Consider the following 24,689-nt stretch of genomic DNA (forward strand, 5'->3'; position numbering starts at 1 on the left):
TCTGGCTGGTCGACCTCTCCGGCCGTGCAAGTCAGGCCGCTGGACCGAGCAAGAGAGGAGTCTGCTCGGTGGCGTGCGGTTCGTCATGATCGGCGTTATCGTAGCTTGGCCGTACTAACACGCAAATCTCCCCTCTCAATATATATTACCATTTGTTTTCTAGTTGACCTAATTTTAAGGTTTACACCAATAAAATGATTAATAAATAAGAAAAAAAATATGAAAAGCAAAAATCATTTTTTCCTCACATTTAAGTTATCATTTTACCCATTTAGGTCACGTTTGATTCACAAAACTAATAGTGAAGTATTAATAATTCTATTAAATTAGTATGGTATTCATTATCCAATTGGATTAATATCCATTGGATTAATAATCTCATCCTTACCCCATTACTAATAATCCTATAAATTTGTTGGATTAATTACCCATTGGATTAATAATCCTAAACCAAAATGTTAAAACAAACATAAGATAATTAGGCCCACGGATTAATAATCCCAATCCCATGCTCTAATCCACCCAATCAAACATGCCATTAAGGAAAATTATTATTCCATCCTAAAAAATAAATAATTTCACTTGAAACTGCTAGCATTTTCACTCTGCATTTTTTTCCTCGCATTTAAAATATCATTCTCTTAGTTTAAATCTTAAAATTAAATAAATTAAAAAGTACACAATGGTTTTACCCACATCTATTTATTGACAGACTGCATTGACATATGAAAACCAAAAAAAATGAAAACAGCCAAAACAGTCCCCAAGTAGGAACAGTTTTTGGAATTGATTCACTCGGGTTCATATTTCATCTTTTTAGAAAGCATTATATATTAAAAAGCGGTAAACTTTTGTTGTCTTTTCTTTAACAAAGTTTTCTCTCAACAACCAAACAAAGGGTCAAACAAGAACCAAATGAATATAGCTCATTCATGCAAGAACATGCCACATAATAGCATACTAGTTCTATATAATTCATATTTTTTATTATTTACTAATTTCATTGCACTTAAACTAATCCCAGTTACACAGTCAGTGTGATCAATATGAATTTTACACATCTTACATAAAATCTAAATATTCATTGTATGTCTTCAACAAATAAATTTTGAATACATGAATTACATCTAACAATAGAAAATCAAGAAGATCAGAATTTATTGTTTATTTTTCATTGTTTGACACAGCCTCGAATTTTAAAGGTGGGAGGTTTACCAGCACCCCTTCTTGAGTACTCTCTCCCTCTTCGAGATGCTGTTGCAGCTCTTCATGCTCTCCTTTTTGCTTCCTCCTCTGCAACCACCACATAAAATTTTGAAGTAAAAAGTGTTGGCCACATTTTGAGGCAATTTCTGTCGTCTATATGATTTGTATTAATGCAGAAACCATTCAACCATCAACAGAATTTACTATAGCCACCACAATAATAAGCATCCAAGGAGCGAAAATTTATTTCTATTCTACTAAATGCACTAGTGTAGCACATTTACAATTTCAAAATTTTTTATTTTAGTATTTCCAATGAACACTAAAGATTCAAGTGCCTCGAGTTCTAGCCTCTTTGGATCTTTACAAATGCTAAAACTGGTGACAATACTATGTGCGGAAACTATAAAGCATAGACATGGACACAAGACACCATGATTCTCAAAAAATTATGGTACAAACACGGCAGGAATACGACAATAAATATATTTTTTATATATTTTATTTACAATTTTTTTTAATAGAAATTTAGGATACATAGATATGAGAGGTATATGGATACATATATGGGTGTTTTTTTCTTCCCCCCTACCTTTTCTCTCTTTATTTCAATATATTTTAATTTGGTACCAAATCAGCTTCCTAAAATTATTTAGTTAAAAAAATTAATAAACGATAAAGATGTCCTGAAGAGTGTCCAATCACAAGACATGAGTGTCTATAAAGTGTCCCTGGCGTATTCTACAAAAAAGATTAAAAAATTGAATGCTATGTGGAATGTTGAACACGTTGACACCCGTGTCCTGTCTATCAGACATTGATAAAACACCAATCTTGGAGTGTGGTGCTTCTTAGAAAATAAATCACACAGCAGTAACCTTGCGTTCCTTTCTACAATCTATCCTAAACTAGGCCAAATTCAAGCATAAAGCTACTTGTAAACATCAACTTCTACCTTCTCACTGAAAAAAACCCATAACAGTTGAGCCTTTCCCCAATATTTACAGGGAAGCTTTCATTAGGCTCAATCCTTCATCATCAGTCATCAGACATTTGTACATGACAAAATTTTTATATCAGAATAATAAGTAGAATGCTACAGGGAACCCTTTCCATAATTTTAAACATCAGGACTAATAAATTAGCAATTTTCTTTATTGATACCTGTACTTTGATGGCCTCTGGGTTTGCCCCAGAGATTATTCCAACATGATTCAGTTTGATCAGAAGCATTATGCTTCATCATCCTCACTTTAGCTTTCTGCTGGACACAATGTATAAGCCATTTGTCAAACCTAACACTGATTTCAGTTATAATAACAGAAATCAATGAATATAACAACTATACCAGCCCAGTGATTACAAATATGAGCAGCATTAAAAGATGAAACTTGCTATAGACAATATATCCAAGGTCAAACCATAAAGAAAATCGTAGGTATGGAATATGTGTCTCAACAGGCATGCCATCACTCAATTGCCATTCCGTGTTTGTGGCTTATTTAGAATTTGCTTCCTAAATACAAAAATTGTTTCTATTTACTCTGTTATCAAACAACTTGGCCAAGCTCCTGGAACATGGTTCTCTCTCACTTCTTGAATTTTTTTAAAGAGCAGTTCTCACTTCTCGAATTACACACTCCTATGCTCTTCCTTTTGATTTGTAGTTCAGTATGAAATAGTTTCATTGGCAGATTTTGTTCAAGTAAAAGTTGTTCTTTTATCTTGGGAATCTTGTAATTATTGTTCACATTTTGTAGTCGAACATGATATATCAATCACATTGATTGACCAAATAGAAGCTAAGTCATACAGATCAGCAGACTTAGCACCATGACTGTGCCCTATATCCAGGAGGTGTAGAAAAGTATCCTTACGCTAGGAACTTTAAGTGATTTCACAGAACTTATATGTTGCTGCTGCAAGTATCTGATAGATGGCCAAATTACTAAAAAAAGCTAACGGCATTTTCTGGGGACAAAAGGTTATTCAAATTGACATATGAAATTCTAAGCAATGTAGCTTAACCATGCATTGCTAATGAATAAATAAGATAACAAGAAAAGGTTTTTATAATAAGCCAAAAAAAGAAAAAGAAAAAGAAAAAGAAAAAGAAAACTAATGCAAAATATTGAGACACCAAATAACAGCTAAAGTACAATACAGAAAAACCCACAAAAAATAAAATATAAAGAAGGAAAGGAATGGAAAGAAAATGAACAAAGTAGAAAAAGAATAAAAAAAATATCAAAGTTCTTACCAAGAATTAGCTTGTCTCTTTTCCCATCAGGACGTTGCCTGCCACATTTGGAATAATTGGATGAAAAATAGAAATCAAATATACTAATACTGAAAATATTTGAGTAAGAAGGCCATCATTCAGTTCATCCGAAGGGCCAATGTACAGCGTCCAATCAAGAATTGCGGTCTTACCATTCTAAGAACATCCACCTACGAAGATCCCAGTCCTAAAAGCATCAGTGTAACCTGATTGTCATTAATGAAAACCGTCAATTTATATGTATTTTAGTTTTTATTTTTAATGAACCAGACAATGAAACAAAGCAATCATGCACAGTACTTGGGCATACTTCTATTGTGAGGTAAAGATTTTTGTTTTTACTTTACAAAAAAAAAGTACCTGATATATATTAGAAGAGAGGTTTTGAAAGATTGTTTGGTCTTTTTATGGTGTTCTGACGAATTTAAATTAATAGAAGAATATCAAGCAAGAAAAACTAGTCCTTCCAGTCCCTAATATCAAAAGATGCAACTCAAAGCTACTTTTACTTTAAGGTAAGCAAGCAATTTAATTATATTTATCTAGTACATCTTAAAACCTAATATAAAACTCAGAGATCTTCATAAGAGACAAGGTCTCCTGCCAAGCCATTTATCAATCCAGAAGCGAATTATGTTCCCATCACCTACCACATCAGTATTGGCAAGAAAAAAGAAAAAAGAAAAAAAGTAGAGTAAATTAGGATTGGAAAAAGCAATTGAAATAATACCACTCCAAATCCTTGAAAAAGAAGAGTTAGCTCCATAAGATGGGAACCATCTACCTCTCTCAACACTGTAAATGCTGCAAATCAAACGTCTCCATAAACCGTTGCCTTCAGATCCAAATCTCCTCCACCACTTCACCAGCAAACAATCATTTACATCTCTAATTCTTCTAACTAAAGCCCACCTTGTTCCTTGCTTGTAGACACCTCCTTCCAATTGAACATATGAACATTTCTTTTTAAGGAACATATGAACATTTCTTTTTAACTTTGTGTCCCCCCACAAGAAAGTTTCTTGAAAAGGAGCATCATTACTCAAGAAACACATCCCAATAAAGTTCACATGCCTTCAAATCTATTTATACAGTCTTCAATTGTATGATCCGTTCAAAAAAAAAAAAAAAGTCTTCAATTGTATGAGATAATGAAACAAAGTCTTCCTTTTGCAAATATTCACAAAAATATCCATGAATCTTAATCAGAATTCAACCTTGAAAATCCTAAGTGATTCGTGATTAGATCAAGATTAAAACATTCCAAATCCCAAAAATTCAAAACACACAATCTAAATCAACAAGCACTTACGAAAGTGATTTAGATTGTTTGTTTTTCAGATTAAATAATAAATCGACACAAACGATTTTTACGTGGAAAAAACCACAATTGGACACCTCCAACTGTGATTAAAAACCACGGGCGAAACGCCACTAATCAATCCACTTCTGAAGTAAAAAGATTACAAAGATAACATATAAATTACCCAACTTAGTCAATTTGTCTTCGAATCTTCTGTAAATCTTTCTCCACGACTTCTTCTCGGAACTGATCAATCCTGAAGTTGACTCCACAACCTCACTTGTCGAATGAACGACCACGTATAAGATCAAACGCCTTTTAAAACTATACGCTTGAATCTTCGGAATCCACCGAAGAGAACTCTCTCTTGAATTTAAAGAAACCAACTCCTTGATGTATGTATTTTAGATCATGAGTGAAGAACTCTTCTCAAGACATCAAGGAAAACTCACCAAAACTCCAGAAGAACATCCCAAACAAAACCCTAGGACTCTTGAATAAGATTTAGAAAAAGTAATCCTAAAAACAACCTAAAAAAATATAAATAGGAATCCTGAATCCGCGATCTCCGCTCGAGCGCTCAACACCCCGCTCGAGCGGCTTCAACAAAAAACGCGTGTGGTAACACAGTGGTCCGCTCGAGCGCTACATAACCCGCTCGAGCGCAAAATTACGCACTCCAGTACTTTTACAGACCTGTCAAAAATACTGAGAGACCACAAACTCCGCTCGAGCGTCAATGTCCCCGCTCGAGCGGGAAGAACAAAAATACTGAAAATCAACAACTTATTGAAAAATCTAGAAATCCCCTAGATGTTGATTTGTGATTATGTATCAATTTTAAGCAAAATATAACAATCCCAATCAAACAATCAAGACAAAGAGACACAACGATTTTAACGTGGAAAAAACCACAATTGGACACCTCCAACTGTGATTAAAAAATCACGGGCAACAGCCACAAAACAATCCACTAAGAAGATTTAAAAGAATTACACATGTATACTCTCAATTACCTAGCGAATCCACGCCTAATTGAACCAACCTCTATATGCCTCTTCTAACCCCGTCTTCACCTTGGAATTGTCTTTACGATGAGCCACTCCAGAATCTACCGAAGCTTCAGGCTCGAATTTTTTAGAATCCACCGAAGAACAACTCTCTCTCTCTTGTGTATAACAAACAGAACCTTTGATGTACTCTCTTTAAAGCATGAGTTGTATACTCAATAAAACATCAAAGAAAACTAACAAAATATCCCCAGATATAAACCTTAAGAACCAAAAAGAAGATCTGGAGGAATTAAATAGTTTTGGGAGAAAACCAACTATTTATAGAAAATCTAAAAGTAATCCTAGTTTTGGAAGATAATCAACTTCTAAAAGAAATCCTTGTCAAACGGGATTGCCAATAAAAAAAACCTAACAATCTCCCCCTTTGGCAATGCCGTGACAAAACACACCTAACAAATAAAATCCTAATCACCCTAACCCATTACAACCAACAAACACAAACTTCTTTCTCAAGATTAAGATCTGCAAAACAGCTATTAATGCCACAATCTCCAAAACAACTATTAGTCTCACAAGAGTATATGAAAAAGTAATAGACATATGACACGATTAACTTGAAACATGAGATGGAAAACATGAATAGATGAAAACTAAGACTTATGAAAAACAACTCTCAAACAATAAAAGCAAGATCATAAACCACATAAGCAATGATATGACGATATAAAGACCAGGAGCATACAAGAAGGAAATAATTAGCAAACAGTGCATAGCAATTTGCAAAACAATTAAAGCCAATCCCCCTTACCGAACATATCAAAGTATTTACGCTAAACAACTCTTGCAATGAAAAACCAAACTCCCTTACCAACCCAAATCAAGATGAACCAAACTCACCCTCACTAAAAGCAACCACAAACACTGAAAACAGTGAACAAGAAGAAAATAATAAAAATAATATGGTGGAGCAAGCAAGAAATTTTAGATTTGTACTTTAAAACACACAAGATTATCCAAGAAGCACAATTACTAGTAAACACAATGTGCACAGTCTGTCGAAGATTCCTCATGAAAGAAAGTGATGCATTATGTGAAAAGCATAGATCCCATGATAAAAGTGTGTGTGTGACTCTTGGAGTTCGACAAATACTAGATTCAATCCTAGTAGTGATATGAAAGCTGAACCTCCGACAAGAGAATCTTAAGCACGACAAAGGAAAGTCAAACCACTAGGAATCAAGGGGTATTTGATGAGTAAAGGCGGAGGCTCCCCCTCAATCAATGAATCTTTTTTTCTTCTTTTTTTTTTCTTTCTTTTGCACATTTTTTTTTTCTTCTTTTGCATATTTTTTTCTTTTTCTTTATCTTTTTCTTTTTCTTTTGCACAATCATTAGCGGCTGACACACTCAAGAGTATGGAAACCGAACCAGAGAAGCATGGATATAATAAGGATGGCCTGGTTGGTGACTCTGAGGTAGCCTTTTCCTCATGGCTGGACTACAAAGAATCAAGGGGAAAGCCATGGAGATGCAAAAGGATGGTAGGTGGTTAAGAGACTCAACATCACCCATGATATGCTAGTATAGGTCAATTCCTCTAGAAACGCAAAAAATCAATGACAGAAGTCCATAGAGAAAAAAATAATCACTAAGGCGAAAGACTCCAAAATTTGCTAATCCAAGAGTGTGTATAGAATGAGACATACTAATCAAAAAAACACACACTCCAAAATGAGTAATGACCACAGAAAGCACACATATATTATAATGTAATGGATATTCTCATCAAATCCAATATACACCAAGGACCACTCAAAAATTTTAAGCTTGCAAAACCATACTAAGAAAATCTTTTTGGGATTTTTTTTTTAAAAAAAAAATAAAGCAAGACAAAAAAAAATAAAATAAACAAGCACACATTTTTTTTTTTTCATTAAAAACAACACACAAAAACTCAAAAGCTAAAACAAATAAACAAATTAACACAAGTCAAGTTTTCTCACCCAAACTGCTTTAGTATGAACAAAGTTGTGAGAATTGCAGTTCTTGGGTGGTGTCTTGACGTTGTGGTTCCTTTCCCCTGCAATAGGAACCCGTCTCGACATGGTTTTCAACTTCCTATTCCTAGGTCTAGGCAAATACACTTTCCCATACAACTTATAACAATAAGGGCGAATATGACCATGCATACCACAGTGATGACAAATAAAAACAGGGTATACCTTCTTTTCTTTTACCTTACCAACTCTAGGAAGTTTAAGAAATCCATCCTTATGTTGAATTTTTTGTTCTCCCTTTCCTTGAGTTCTTGTATCATGAGATGTGGATGCATTCTGTTTTTGCTCTTTCTCACCACCAAAGCCAATGCCACTCTTGTCAGAACAAATTTGTTGAGACCCAATGATATTGTCCAAAGTCTTTGATCCTCTGTTCCAAAGACCAATGGTAGCCATAACACACTTGAGCTCTTCCTCTTTCTTGATCATTAGTTCTTCCAAAGCAACTTGTGACATCTCGAGAGTTTCAATTTTTTCTTCATATGTTGCATAGATTTGTTGTAGCTCGTTCCTCTCTGTCTCACAAGTCAAGAGTTTTGCACAAAGAGCTTGTCGATCATTAGCTATCTTGATGGCATCAATCCTAGCCTCGGAAATCTCCTCCTTTAAGTTTGACATTCTCACTTTCACATGCTTTGAGTTTCTTTGTGAGTTTGTCATTTAATTTGAATAAGTTAAGAGACTCCTTATACAACTTTTCATAAGCTTGCTTAAGCTCTTCATCATCACTCTCCGAGGATTCGTCAAGTAAGGGTGGTCGAACCATAGAATTTCCCTCACGAATTGAATCCATTATCACAAATCAAACAAGATCTCGTTCTAAAAGAATTTTTTTTAAAAAAAATAGAACGACCTGCTCTGATACCAATTGAAAAATCTAGAAATCCCCTAGATGTTGATTTGTGATTATGTATCAATTTTAAGCAGAATATAACAATCCCAATCAAACAATCAAGACAAAGAGACACAACGATTTTAACGTGGAAAAAACCACAATTGGACATCTCCAACTGTGATTAAAAAACCACGGGCAACAGCCACAAAACAATCCACTAAGAAGATTTAAAAGAATTACACAGGTATACTCTCAATTACCTAGCGAATCCACGCCTAATTGAACCAACCTCTATATGCCTCTTCTAACCCCGTCTTCACCTTGGAATTGTCTTTACGATGAGCCACTCCAGAATCTACCGAAGCTTCAGGCTCGAATTCTTTAGAATCCACCGAAGAACAACTCTCTCTCTTTTGTGTATAACAAACAGAACCTTTGATGTACTCTCTTTAAAGCATGAGTTGTATACTCAATAAAACATCAAAGAAAACTAACAAAATATCCCTAGATATAAACCTTAAGAACCAAAAAGAAGATCTGGAGGAATTAAATAGTTTTGGGAGAAAACCAACTATTTATAGAAAATCTAAAAGTAATCCTAGTTTTGGAAGATAATCAACTTCTAAAAGAAATCCTTGTCAAACGGGATTGCCAATAAAAAAAACCTAACAAACCTGAAACATAAAATAAAAGAGAAGTAAAGGGATGAGTTTTGCATATCTCAGTAAATTAATGACTTGAATTATGGAATCATGAATGGGCACAGATTACATATGATGCAGGAAAGGCAGATACCTATTATAAATAATTTAGATAATATTTGGTTCATTGAAATGAATATGGAATGGAATGGTCATTCCATCATTACATCCACTCACATCTGATTCAATGAAAAAAAAAAGTTGGAAAATGTATTATAAATCGAATCATCAATCACCATTGTAAAATTTGAAGGAAAAAAAAAAAACCCTTTAAATTTAATTGACTAGTTCAAAAGAAAACTTTTGAAAGATAATCACTGGAATAGAAAAATTAAAAAGCTTGTTTAAAAACTCAAAGGCTGCTACTGACAATGTGGGTTGGTTGGAAATGTTGATAATAGTAGTAAGCCCCCTAAATGTTCTTGCATAATAGTACTATCAAGTTTGATTTGCAAGTCTCAAAAGGAGTTCAAGGATTGATAATTTCATCTTCATTATGGGGACTCTTTATTGTAGAATTCATTTCTTCCTCTTTACAGGACCCTTTGTTAGTTTGATTGATTATTGGGTTGGTGTTGCTTCACCATTATAGGACTATTTGCCACGCTAGTTGTTGAAGTTCTAAAATTGGTGGACTATAATTGTCCAGATGTAATTCTCTATATATTGTAAGTCTCAAAAAAATAAAAAATTGAGTTGCTAGCCTCAAAAAGTAGTTAAAAAATGTGCCTGCCTGTCATCATTGTGCTGTCACACAAGACAATTAATTTCAATTTAGGAAGCCTCCTCAAAGAACTCCAAGAAACAAATGAACAAGAAAAAAAAAAAAGATAAAATCCCAAACCAACCTAAAAAGGAAGGGAAAAGAAGGGGAAAAAAAAACCCACAAAAGCACTACAAAGCAAGAGGAATATATATATATGTATATATAAGCAATGCATAATTAGGTAAAGCAATAAGTCTATGTGCACAGAAATCAAACACAAAATGGGACACGACCCTTTCACAAGGGGTGGGGAGAGTGTTGTGTCCCATTCTGTGTTTGGTTTGTGTGTTGCTCCCATTACTTATAATGTAAACAATTTCAAGAGTAAAATAAATAAATGGGCCTATAATAATTAAAATTTCATAATCTTCTTGTAGAGAATTCCTAGTCAAACAAAACACCTGAATAAGATTGACCCGTGATTTTTATTCCTAGTAATGTCATCCAAACATACCCTAAAGTTTAGCATTGAAGAAAAATTGTTGGAGGAAATTCTCAATAAAGTATGTTTACCATGTTTCTTTAGTCCTTCAAGTTTCAATTTTGCCAATTTCATCTGTAAAATTTTTAATCTAAGTCAAATCGGTCCAATTTTAAATGGTCCTCTAAACCATTAACTGAATAATTATAAAATACACATTTCTCCCTGGAGTATGCATTACGTGTCATTTTGATCCCAAAATTTCAATTTTATTAATCTCACCCCCAAACACTATAAGACCATGCTTCATCTTCGTCATATATGTTTAGGGACCAAACCAATGAGACAAAACTAAAGAAAAAAGGTGACACAAAAGCATAAGTAAATATTATTACTATTGTGTTTGTGTTAAGGAATTAGACAGTACGTTTGAAATTAGAACAATTTTGAGTCATTCGAAATGGGTTATGTCTATTGTAATTTCATTTTATAATTTGCAGTGGGAGCTTGAGTTGGAAGACATTTTTATTTGGAGGAAACTGAGATAGATACTTACCTAAGCCTTTTGCTGTTGAGGTTGTTGAGGTGGTCCTCTTGATCATCAATTCCAGGACTTCCACTGGCTCCTGCTGCTGCTGCTGCTGCTGCATTGTAGTGATTGTCGTTAAGGTCATCGTCGCGTCTTCTCTTTGATGTAGTAGCACTACTACTACTACTACCAACTTGTACCCCTGCTGATCTGTCCAAATCTCCATGAAAAACATCCATGTTGATGTTGTTGCTATCTTGAGAGTTGTATCTACTAGTCAGTGCTTGTACTTTAGCTTCCTTGTATATGACATGGACACCGACCTTTTCGACCAATGTGAGGTTACTTACAGTATCCACCCCAAAAATGTTACTTACAGAAACTTCAACTTCAATTCCACCCTCGTTTAATTCCTCCATACAATCTTCCGCGAATGGCAAAAATGCACCGCGTGGGATACCCTCAACCAGAATATTTCCAAAATTCACAGATGAAATCAATACATCTGATGATGTGATGATCCTCTTAGTAACGTAGCACTTCCAGCGCATTTTAATAGCAAAATAGGCGGATTCATCCTTTCTGAATCCAACAGAGGCGAAAGCAAATCCCAAGAACCTGTTGTTAAACCAATGCGGAGGCAACTGAAAAGATATCGAAGGCCCCGTACCTTGATGGCTGAACCACTTTGGAATCTCTCTCCCAGGAAAACCAATCTTAAAATGACTTGCATCTCTCTGTACAATAGAGATTGGTCTCTCAATCAGTGTTGTACAAAACATATACAAAAATGTAAAAAAGTAATGTCACATAAACAAATTAATAAATTTACTTTTTTTAATTCATTCCTTACCAACCCAAAGTTAGGTACACATTCAAAATCTTAAATTATAATTTATATTAAGTAATTTTATATGAAAAACGATCCCAAAAAAAATCCATGTAAACATATTGTTCAAATAGTAAGAATATTCAACAAACCTTAGTCACCTCATAATATAATTTTATATTTTTAAGATCATTCTTTATATAATAGAATAGTTAAATATCAAAAAAAAAAAGAAAAAGTAAAGGATAAATGATAATTTACCCTTTAAGATCTTTCTTTATATAATAGAATAGTTAAATATTAAAAAAAAGAAAAGAAAAGGATAAATGATAATTTACCCTTTAATGTTTGATCACTTTTTCATTTTAACTCTTAAAATTTATTTTTTCTCACTTTGACCATTTATGCTATAAATTTTTTTTACTTTACTCCTAAAATTAATTTCTGTTAAAAATTAAATAGAGAATACTACAATAACTGCCACATAACATAAAAAATATATTATTATATTAGTCATTAAATCCATGTCAAAAGTATAAATTATATATAATCAAATATTTTTATGTTACGAAACTATTAGTATATCATTTTCTCTCTAATTTTTAACAGAAATTAACTTTAGAAATAAAGTGAAAAAAATTCAAAACATAAAGAGTTCAAGTAAAAAAATAAATAAATATTAAAAATCAAAGTAAAAAAATAACCAAACATAATAAAAGAGGTAAAGTGTAATTTACAAAAAAAAAAAAAAATACACGTATCTATATCTATCATTTTTTTGGGAGGGGGGACCCACAAACTCCCCACCGATGTGGAAAGCTTGCCCCAAACCTACCCGGGCCAAAGAGCCCCACCCCGCAAATCCATGTGCCTGTTTGGTGCAGCTTAAAAACTGCTTATTTCAGCTTTCAGCTTAATTTAAATTATTTTGATGTGTTTGGTTTAGCTTATAACTTATAGCTTCTAGCTTTTTGGAAATTAGAAATCAGCTTATTCTTTGAGTGGGGCAGGAGATGCTTAATTTATAAGTCAGAAATCAGCTTATGTTCATAGTTATAAGCTATAAGCTGTTTAGGCATAAGCTATAAGCACTTTCCCACAACTCTACCAAACAGGGCCTATATCTATCATTTCACTTTTCGTTAATCTGTTAGTTTAAACTTTGGTTTGCTTTGAGAGGTCTAGCCTCACTATCAATAATTTAAATTATTTATTTTGTAAAATTTTTATTTTATATTCATAAAAAAATTAGTTTGATATGATAATCGTAATATTTTTATTTTATTGTATTTGCTTTTGAAAAAATGAACAATAAATATATTTTTGAAAATAGACCATTTATTTTTTTAAAAACAAACATGATAAAATAAAAATATTACAATTATTAAATTGACATAATTTTTTTCATAAACGGTTTGGATCATCAAAACATGACCCGTAGTGAGCCCCACGAGCCCCTCTAATTCTCTCATGTTTGAACATAAGAGAAATTTAATCTCTTTTTTTTTGCGGTTAAATTAGAAATACACCCCTTTAGTTTTGATTAAAATACAAATCACCCTTGTGGGGAAATTATATCCCACCAATTGAAATTTCTAATTTAATAATAAATGGCTCTTTTCATAAATAAATCATTAAGTCAATTAATCAGTCTGTTTGTTTTCAGTTTTCAGAATTCATTTTTCAAAAAATTCTACTTGTTTGTTTTCATTGAATTTTTTTAATATTTTAAATAATTTTTTAAAATTTTTTAGACACCTAACATAAATACACTTAGAAAATATAATATTTGTGAAAAAAATCTTTAAAAAATTCACTAAATACCAAAAAAACAAAAACAAAAAAAAAAGGAAAATTCAGTGCATTTTTTTTTTGTGTATTTTAAAAATATTTTTTCATAAATAATTTGCTATTTAGATACATCTAAGTAAAGTACATCTAAAAAAGTATAAAAAAAAATTGCTTAAAATGTTAAAAATATTCACTAAAAATAAAAAATACGAAAAACAAAAAAACAAAAAAACTCAATTTCTAGAAAATTCAATTCAGAAACCAAACACAATGAATAGTTTTTAATGATGTTAGAAATATAATTTAATTAATAATTCAAATAATTTTATTATTGTATAATAAAACATTTAGAAATTTTATTTTTCAGTTAACTTTATTAAATAAAAAATTCTTACAAGGGACTATTTATAATTTTTCATAGTACAAAGAGAAATCTGTAATTTAAGCAAAATTTAGGGGTGTACTTGAAATTTATATATATATATTTTTAGATGGGAGAAAATTAACCCTTTAAGCTTCTCAAATTACAAAAATATATATATATATATATATATATATATGAGTTTGAATCTTATAACAAAATTAACCCTAAATTTTTAATTTTATCAATTTAAATCTTAAGCTTTTGATTTGTTTTCAATCTAAACTATTTGTCTTTTGCATTAAGTAAAATTAATGAAAAAATTAGTATTTCAATAAAAAAAATATATTTTAAACATTTTATGTATATTTACATTAGATTTAATGATTAAGATTTTTTTTTTCTCAGTTTTACTTAATGAAAATAAACAAATTGTTTAAATTAAAAATAAATCAAAAGATTATAATTTAAATTAATAAAATTAAAAATTCAAGATTTAATTTGTTACAAAACTCTGAATTTTTTTTTGTAATTATCCCTAATATTTTTGTTTCAATCCAACAAAATAAAACATGTAAATTGCTTTTGATAAGTTATACAACTCACACCTACTCTGCAGCTTAAAAGGCAATTTTTTTTTAATTTATAATTATTTATAAATTTTAAAAAATAATTATAGATCATGAAAAATTTTAACTTTTGATTATTAATATTTATAAATTTATAACTGATTTGCAATTATTTTTTTAAATTATTAATGATTTAAACAGTATAGAAAATAATACATATAATTATCTTTATTTTTACAAAGGAACTCTCGAAAGGAATCTTTTGAAATAATATCACCAAAAAAAAAAAAAACCAAGATCTAGTTAATTATAGTCTGCACGAATTATGAATAATGACAGAACAAGAAGAAAATAATGAAGGACCAATCACAGCCTTAGGCTTTTGTTTTATTTTTATATTGTCTTTAGGACTAAATTGATTCGACTTAAATACTTTAGAAACTTAATTGACAAAATTAAAACTTTAGGGACTTAAATGAAAAGGATATAAAATTTTAGGGACTACTATTGTAATTTATCATATATATATATATGTACAAAGAAAAACGAAAACAGTGGACTATGCTAGTGCTGCGTGATTTTTTTTTTTTTAAATTCAAAAAACTCATTGCTGGGTGTTCAAAATTGCAATGAGTGAACTTGTTGAACATATGTATTAGTATTAAAAAAAATAAAAATCAGGGTGTTTAATTAGCTAAAGAGTAGAGTTGCCGCTTCACAGTGCCAGAGAGAGAGAGAACCTGAAATCGATTTGAAAGAACTTTTTCCGTCAGGATGTTGTTTTGCTTATTCTCAATCAATTTGAAGCAATTGTCGAAGTACAGCCTGGCGAAAGAATTGTATTTGGATGGACTGCATATTGTTCTTAATGATGAGCAATTTTCAGCAAATATGCTAACTATTTTGGATGAAATCTCTGGCAATTCTTGAAGCTTCTTGCAATCACTCAACCACAAGTTGCACAGCCTTGAAAGTTGATTCATGCTTGCAGGTAACCTTTCCATATTGTTTCCACTTAGATCCAAAAATTTCAAAGAGTCGATGTGACAAATGGCTGTGGGGATAGATTTTAAATTACAGTAACTGAGATCTAGTTGACGTAAAGACTTTAACCCTGACAAAGAAGCCATAGAATTATCTCTCTCTCTTCGAAAAATGGAAGGCAAGGAGAAAAAACTCCGTGAATTAGATGATATTCCTTTACACTCTTTTAGCGTTGGTACTCCAAGATTCTTCAGACGTCCAATGGGGGATGGGAGTTGTCTAGTTGCAGTCCAATCTGCATAAAGCTCATATAAACAGTCCAAAACACCCAAGTCTTGCGGCAATTTGTCAAGTTTGGAGCAACCAGAAAGATTCAAATTTCCAAGATCTTTCAACTGACAAATGTTGTCGGGAAGACTCTTGAGACTTTTGCAATCCTTCAAGTTCAAACAAATAAGCCTTTTGAGAACTCCAATGGATTGATGAAGATTAACCAAACCTGTACAGCCTTCAAGAATCAGTCTTTCAAGATTTGGGACCCCGGCGAAGTTTGGGCTCTTCTTTAGGAATGTCGAGTGACTAAAATTCATGATCCTTAACTTGTCTAGATGCTGTTGAAGAAAAATAAAAATATAAATAAATTACAGAAATTATATAGAAATAAATTAAATAAATTATATTGTGTCAAGGACTTTGTATCTTATTCAAAGTAGTCAAAGAGAATGCATATTCATACCATTGTTCCCTTCCAAAGTTGTTCAATTCTACTATAGGTTAAGTGAAGTTCGACAAGATGCTCTGGTTGAAATGTTGAAGGCATGTATTTCATAGGGTATCCTAACCAATCAAGATACCTTAAATTGTTAGAAATATATTTGAGGTCTTTTGAGAGGTGCATACAACAAATTTTGAGAATCCTCAAGTTCGACATCTTTGCAAAAGCTTCAGGCCTCAACTTCAATTGTTTTAGAAATTGAATGTCCTTTGGATCTAGACCGCTTAGGCCATTATACTGCATAACTATGCCTTCCACTTTGTTTGTTCCCTAACAACCACAACCAAATAAAAAGGACGCAATATTAAAAGGCTGACAAAATTATGCAGAGCTAGCTTTTGTTAATTAAACAAGTTTTAGAGTGTTTATACTTTTCTATAAGACCTCTTACCGTATTGTTCATCAATACATTTTTTATATCTTCATCACGCCATAACCTAGTGCGCTCTCCAGGCTCTTCATGTGATTGCTGGATAACAATGCACCACCCTAGTTGTTGTATCAAATCATGCATCAACAACTTATTGCTTGAGATAGTGATGAGAGACTTTTGAACAAGAACATCTATTCCAATAATTGGGTCGAAGCCACAACTTTCTAGTATTTTTATAACCTCATTTTTGTCCTTCCCTTTGAAAAAACATGCAATATCTAAGAATATGTCTTGCTCTTCCGATTCCAATGCTTCGTAACTTATTCTAAGTACTTGTCGAACTTCCTTGAGAGGGCTTTTTTTCAATCTGTTTAATGAACTTTCCCATTCATCTTCGTTTCGACCACGAAGGAAAGAACCTAAAACTTTGAGAGCTAAAGGAACTCCTTTAGCATACTTTACTGCACGACGTACAAGTTCTTGATAGCCTTCCATATGTTGGTAATTACCGAAGGCTTTCGATTTAAAGAGCTCCATAGCTTCATCTTCTCTTAATTCCTCAACCTCATAAATATGTGTTATGCCATATCTATTGAACACATGTTTATTTCGAGTGGTTATAATGATTCTACTTCCAGAATTCAAACAATTGTGCTCACCTACCAATTTTTCAAGGTTGGTTGATTCATCCACATCATCAAGCACGATAAGAACCTTTTTACGACATATCATATTCCTTATCATATGTACTGCATGAGCATCACATCGTACTTTCAAATCATTTTCTATTAAGATTTCAGAAATGAGTTGTTCTTGCAAGGTTTTTAAACCACATTTTTCTGAAACTTCTCTAACATTCTCAATAAAGCTACAACCTTGAAATTGGTAGGAGATACAGTCATAAACAGCTCTGGAAATAGTAGTCTTGCCTATTCCACCCAATCCCCAAATTCCTACAACACGAGCATCACCCATCCCTAAACCTAGCAATTCAATCACTTTCTGCATACGAGAATCCATCCCAACTAGGTCTTTGACAATGCTTGAATATGTACAATTTAATTTTGTAAAAAGTATCTCAACAACTTCTTGGATAAACATTGATTCAGACCTACAGATTTAGGGGGACAATAATAAATTTATTCATCAAAACTCAAAAGAGCTATAAGAAGGAAAAGTGTCATTATTTGGGTAAAATGTGATTAATTTTACTCATTGCAATTGAATAGCACATATAAATACAATTTTCCTGTATTTGATATGATCATGAAGAAAAACATGAAATTTGAATGGCACATTGGGTTTCTAAATTTTCCCACAATTGATCAACTTTATTAGTTATTGAACTACATTTGTTCAATTCTACCTTAATTTGTTGTCAGAAACCCTTAGGAAGATTTCTATTTACAGAGTTGTTTATAGTATTTTTTATTTTAAAAATTTGTGTAAAAGTGTTTGATGAAGCTTTTGTTTACAACTTATGAGTTCGAAATAGTTTAAATAAATTATTACTAACAAGGGAAGATATTTCGATCATCAACTTTTAGTTTGCTAGAAACCGCATCAAATCAGTTAGACTATATTTCTAGCCCTTCAACTTTAAGACATTAAAGTTGTTTTTGAATTTATGAGTTTAGTAGGGATTTGTAGAGGAAAATGAAAAAATGCAAAAAATACAAATGAAATATAAGTTAAATTTTTTCACCATTCCTCTTATCTTTTTCTTTTCTCCATAAATTCATGTCCAAACCCTAGATCCAAACACAAAGGTTAGATGATGATTTTCTTTTTCATTAATGTTATGAAATGTTATTAAACTTGGCAACACTTATTTCACGCTTATAATGTTTCTTAAATCATTATTTTTACACACATATTATAATGTTTCCTAAATCCTTATTTTTACGGTCAAACTAATTATATTTTGAATATGATAATATTAAACATCATATAAAATAATGTTATAGAGTTATTTCAGTTGCACTAAGATTATCATTCCAAATCAAATATGTTTTTTCTTTCTTTCTTTTTAATCACATCTTGCATCGCATATGTTGCAACCTCTTTTTAAATAATTTTATAGTTATATCTGCATAAACCTAAGGAAAAATTGGTGAAACTGTTTTGAAAGGAAGGACAACTTTGATGGTTACAAGGACACATAGCACTTCCTTATTAAGGCCTCGTTTGGCAAATGGCTTTTTTAGTTAAAAAGTTATTAAAAAAATCAATGAGTTGACAACTTATACTAAAAAGTCAAAGATTCCATTTTCTCTCTACTTTTTGCACATCTTTTGGTAAAAAGTCATCCCAAACATACTAGTTTCTTTTACATCGTATTTTAGCTAAAAAGTTAAAAACTTACTAAAAAAGTATATGTTTCCAAACGAGGCCTAAGTCCAAATATACGGTGATAAGAATAATTTTTGATATTTTTATTTTTGTATATTTTGTACTTATTATTTTTTTTTAAATCTAATAAGTTTAATTCTACAAATCTTTTTTTAACAAAATTAATATATGTGAATTTAACTTTTTGAGATGTTTCAAGATCAATATTCGTATCAAATATATATATATATATATATATATTGATAAAAAGTGACTATATTTTGAAAAATGTGGTCAACTGTCACGATTTACCCACAATGATACAATTTTCTTGTCGCATTATTTTGAATGAATTTGTGAGACGTATATCATTATTCATAATCTATATATTATATAAGCAAAAGAGGGATTTTAGTGAAAACCCTTGTGAGAGTTTCAATAGCTCATACTAATTTTCTTAATTATTTTTTTTTAGATTAGTTTCTATTTAATCATATAAAAATAAAACTCTAATTAGTCTATGATCTATTTGATAATCCCACATCAGGAAAAGATAAAAAAAAAAAAAGTTGTTTCACTTGTATAAAGTGAATTTTATACTCCCATTTAATATTGTAGTGTTGTACATGTTTCAATTCAATATAGTTTAAATTTAAAAATTTTAATTAATTGATTATTGTGTAAGTTGGTTGGTCTTTTGACCTAGCTCTTTTTGGTTTGAGTGATTCATTAGTTTAACCGCGATTTTAGCGGTTTTATCAAAATATATTAGTTAGATTTGTTTGATTCAAAATAAACTAAAAATTGATGATTAAGATTGCTTGATTAGAAATAAATTTCTCACTCAAACAATTGTTAATTTTTATTTTATAATCCCACATCAAGAAAAAAAAAATGAATTGTTCACTTATATAAAATGAACTTTATGCTCCCGTTTAATATTTTAGTGTTATGCATAATTTAATTCAAGACAGTTTAAATTTTAAAATTAAATAACATTTAAAAGTTTTAAGTAATTAATTTTTGTATAAGTTGGTTATTCTTTTGACTTAACCGATTAGGCTGAATCATTTTCAGTTTCCTAATTCGCTGATTTAACCACAATCTTAGTGGTTTTATCAAAATATATTTATTAGATTTGTTTGATTCGAAAAAAACTTAATTAAAGATTAAATGATTGATATTTCCGCCTGAACAATTGTTAATTTTTATACACAATCTCATATCCAAAAAAAAAAAAAAAAAAAAGAGGAGTTGTTTACTTATATAAAGTAAATTTATGTTCACATGTAATATTGTGCATGTTTCAGTTGAAAATAGTTTAAATTTTAAAATTGAATTCAATTAAAAAAATTTAATTAATTAATTTTTATGTAAGTTGATTAGTCTTTTTTTTTTTTTTATCAAAATATATATATTGTTTATAACATAAAATAAACTAAAACTAAAAAAATTATAAAACGAAATTTATTTTTATTTGATCATAAATATATGTATTTTTCAATTTATTCTATTTTTTTATCTTTATCAATTAAATTATTACAGTTATTCTTATTATGAACTTAAAATATATAATTAATGACATAACAATTCCAATATATATTCTACTAAAATAGTAAAAATTTAATTTATTTTAAACTATTTTTCTATTTTTAAAATAAATTTTATATTATTATTCAATTTTAAAATTATTTGTAATCATTTATTTAGCCGGTGCAGTTCATATGCTATTTTTTTTAAGGTTAATTTGAGAAAATAGTTAAAACTTTTTTTTTTGGTGACTATTTTTGGATTTTGTTTTTTAAAAAAAAAATGTAAAAAATATAAAAAATGATGTGGTGAAAAATGAGTTAAAAAGTGAGTTTTGGCTAATTATCAGTTACCTGATGGTATCACTGGGGTAATGGCATCCTGATATATTGCCAACTTAGTAGATAATTCCAAACACCAAGTTAGTAGATATAAATATGGGTCACAATTAATAAGATTTTTAATATCTATGAGAAAAAATGATTGAAAATTTTAACATTCAACACCTAACAAAATTTACTTTCTAAAATAGTTAAATTATAAAGAACAAATGGTCGTATATAAAATAATTAGTTCTATTTTTTTCATTCTCAAAAAAATAAAAAAATAAAAAAAATCATAGCATTTATTTTTTTATTAGATATATTGTAATATTAAGTTAATATAATTGATCAAACCATTGCATATCTCAACTTACTATATTATTATGAACAATAAATATTTCAAAGAAAAACTGTTAAAAAATTTATAGAAAATGTAAGACTAGTATAATAGTGGTACTTAAAAGAAAAAAATAATTATATTAGTTTCTAGACATATTTTATAAAATTCTGAAATGGTAAGGTAATTTAGGGAAGAAAAAAAAATGTCCTAATTAATGAAATGATTAAACATAATTTAAAAATAAATTATCTAATCTTCTTATAAGAAAAATAGAAACAAATTATATTTTGTATAAACAATTTTATAAACAAATTTATTTTTTGTGTAATCATTTTTAAAAAGATTATATTGTAAAATATTTTGAAAACATTTCCTTATTAATTTATAAAAAATAATGGCATATTATTTCATTTTAAAACTTACTTTAATAGTTTCTATTAATTAAATGTTAAAGAGATGTTATCATAATATGAAATCCAATCCTTTCATGACATGTATTTTTTTTAGTGTTAAAAAATTCAAAAATAAAAAAAAAAATTAAATTAAATTGAGATTAATCTTGAAATTCCAATATTTTTAGGGGTACTTACGTGTAAATCTTAATAAGTGAACTTATTATCTAATAGGTCTTATGAAAAAAAATTGTCATAAAAAAATATCACTAATTATAAATTTTAATGACAATTTATAAAAATCATAACAAAAAAGTCACTAATTGTCAATTTTTAACAATAAAAAAAAATTATTTTTAACGATAATTTTACTAAGACTTATTTTCAATAGGTCTTGATCAGAATTAAGTCCAACTATTAGTAGTTTACCCATATTTTTACTTCATATATATATATATATATACATATTTGGATGGCATGTGAATATATTAAGTTTGTTATGAACGACCAGTATCGAATACAGGTAATAATATCAGCAAATAACATTTTCCCTATTTTGTATCTAATTGCAAGTTACCTGATGGTGGTATCACTGGGGTAATGGCATCCTGATATATTGCCAACTTGCTCCAAAGCCTCCCTCCAACTTTGAACATTTTCCATCTCCGATACTCCCTGTTTGGAAACCAATTCATAAAATGCCTTTCCAAAACTCTCTTTTTGCCTTCTCACATCCGATGGATCCACATAATAGAATATCGGGATAACAGTTGTGTTGCTGCATTCAAGTGCCTCCACGAGTTCATCCAAACACCATCTTGAAGATGCGTAATTCTTCGATAAAACCACAATTGAAAACCTCGATTTTCGAATAGCCCTCCGGAGCTCTGGCGAAATCACTTTTCCTCTCTCGAGCTTTTCATCGTCTATGAAAGTGTTAATCTCCTTTTGAACCAACGCAGTGTGGAGATGACTGACGAAGTTATAGCGAGTGTCTTCGCCTCTAAAGCTCAAGAACACATCGTATGTGTATCGAGATTGAGACGAAGATGGAACAGAGGAGGAAGCCATTGTTTAACTGTTTGGCATAAGGAATTAGTAGAGAGAGATAAAATTGGGAAATTGAAAACACAAGTAGAAACTGGATCTTTGTGCCTTTTTTGTAATGTGAGATTTGCGTTATTTGCAAGCAATTTGGTACAGATAAACAACCAATTTTCTTTGTAACTTCCACGAATTTCTTCAATGAAAAGCGAGAAGGCCCACGGCAGCTACTTTCCTATCCTATTTGCTGTGTATTAGTATTTAGTACTGCAGTACGCGTTTTGTAAGTTAGTAGGTAGGGTCTTATTGCTCTGCTTCTATGCTTTTTCTTGGTTATTGCAAATACGCGTTTCCTTGTGAACAGGAAAAGCTATTCAATTATTAAAATTAATAAAATTTATTATTACTTTAAAATTTATTTAAAAAAATGCACTGACATGTAATGTCTCTTTATGATTAATACTTGAAATAGGTGACTTACAAACTAAAGCCTCCGTTTGTAAAGAAAAAGCCTCAATTTTTTTTTTTTATTAAAATAATCACAAAAAAATAAAATAAATTTTTTAATATAATAAAACAAAATATCGCATATAATTCATAATTATTATATTTTTTCTTTTACAAAAATAAAAAAAGTCAAAAAATCTATTTGAAACGAGATTTTTTAGCCCAAGGCTAAAGGTTGTTTTGGGAACTTGGCTTTTAGTCACTTTTTTAGGTTTGTAGCAAAAGCCAAAAGTTAGCTTTTTTGTATTTTTTTTTAATTTGAAAAGTTAGTTTTCAGCCACGGGTGAAATTATAATTCTATCCCTAATGGGTCAAAATGTGTTACATGGGTGAAGTTGTAAATATTTTAAATTGAATGGAGGTAGTTGGGTCATTTTATTATGATTTGATATCATAAACAAATATTAATCAAAAAATCCAAAAGTAATTTTTTATTAACTTCCCAAATCATTTATCTAAAAAAGTTAAAAACTTGGTTAAAAGTCAAAAAATCACTTTTTACCATCTTATCAAAATAGGCCAAAATAGTCAAAAAATTAAAAAGCCAACCTCACTTCCCCAAGGAGCTCTAATAAATTGATTTTTTTAGTTCATTCCAAATCAACCCAATGTTTGGGTGTACATTCAAAATCTTGAATTATAATTTATATTAAGTAATATTACAAGAATAATGATAACAATAAAAAAAATTGCATGTATAATGTGTTGTTCAAGTTGTAATAATGTTCATCAAATCTTAGTCCCTCATGATATAATTTTATATTTTTAAGACATCCCTTTATATAATAGAATAAATAGTTATAAAAAAGGTGATAATGATATTTTATCGTCTTTTTTTTTTTTTGTGTGTGGCAACTTTCTCACTTTGATTCTTAAATTTTTTTTTTTATTTTACTCCTAAAATTAATTTCTATTAAAAATTAAATAGAAAATACAACAATAACTGTCACATAATATAAAATTATTAAATTTATGTCAAATGTGTGAATGATATATAATCAAATATTTTTATGCTATGAGACTATTAGTATGTGTTGGCTACATATTTTGTAAAAGTCAATTACAATTCAACACGTGGTAGAGTAAGGGTTATATTGGAAGAATGTTTAAGTCTTCGATCATGATCGTACACGTGGCAGTTGATATTGTTTATTGCGTGGTCCGAGTAGCATTGGATCAGCAAAGAGATACAAGGTGACGTGGCTTCAACGGTTACTCACGTTCAAATTCAAATATAGGAGGGAAGCCCAACTGCAAGTGATGGCATAGTGAAACTACTTATAAGGTAGCATGATCAGCGATCACGGAGGAGCAGTTCGACGGTTTGAAGTGCAGTTCGATGGTCATCTTTGAGGAATACAAATAGCAGGGAAGGCCCCAGAAAAAATCCCCAGACTCAGATCCAACAAACCAGTCTTACTTTACATA

General features: G+C 30.3%; 1 protein-coding gene across 10 annotated transcripts; it reads right to left on the reverse strand.

Moving 5' to 3' along the window:
* Positions 1-964: 964 nt before the first annotated feature.
* LOC114278736 (TMV resistance protein N) lies at positions 965-22,984 on the reverse strand. 10 transcript variants are annotated; one of them, XM_082883596.1, is made up of 10 exons: positions 22,288-22,984; positions 16,813-17,905; positions 16,383-16,691; positions 15,403-16,257; positions 11,140-11,849; positions 4,272-4,704; positions 3,640-3,693; positions 3,467-3,504; positions 2,371-2,470; positions 965-1,293 (listed from the first exon to the last, which is right to left on the reverse strand). In XM_082883596.1, exons 1-6 carry the CDS (start codon positions 22,779-22,781, stop codon positions 4,689-4,691), a joined length of 3,477 nt encoding a protein of 1,158 aa, XP_082739722.1. In that variant the 5' UTR covers positions 22,782-22,984; the 3' UTR covers positions 965-1,293; positions 2,371-2,470; positions 3,467-3,504; positions 3,640-3,693; positions 4,272-4,688. The 10 variants fall into 10 exon arrangements, with proteins under 10 accessions (XP_082739722.1, XP_082739721.1, XP_082739718.1 ...); XM_082883595.1 differs by having other exon boundaries at positions 2,371-2,467; positions 4,218-4,704; XM_082883592.1 differs by having other exon boundaries at positions 4,218-4,704.
* Between the last annotated feature and the right edge of the window lie 1,705 nt (positions 22,985-24,689).

The sequence above is a fragment of the Camellia sinensis genome, chromosome 8, assembly GCF_055761805.1.
Source record: "Camellia sinensis isolate YWXY chromosome 8, ASM5576180v1, whole genome shotgun sequence".
In the NCBI taxonomy this organism is placed as follows: Eukaryota; Viridiplantae; Streptophyta; class Magnoliopsida; order Ericales; family Theaceae; genus Camellia; species Camellia sinensis.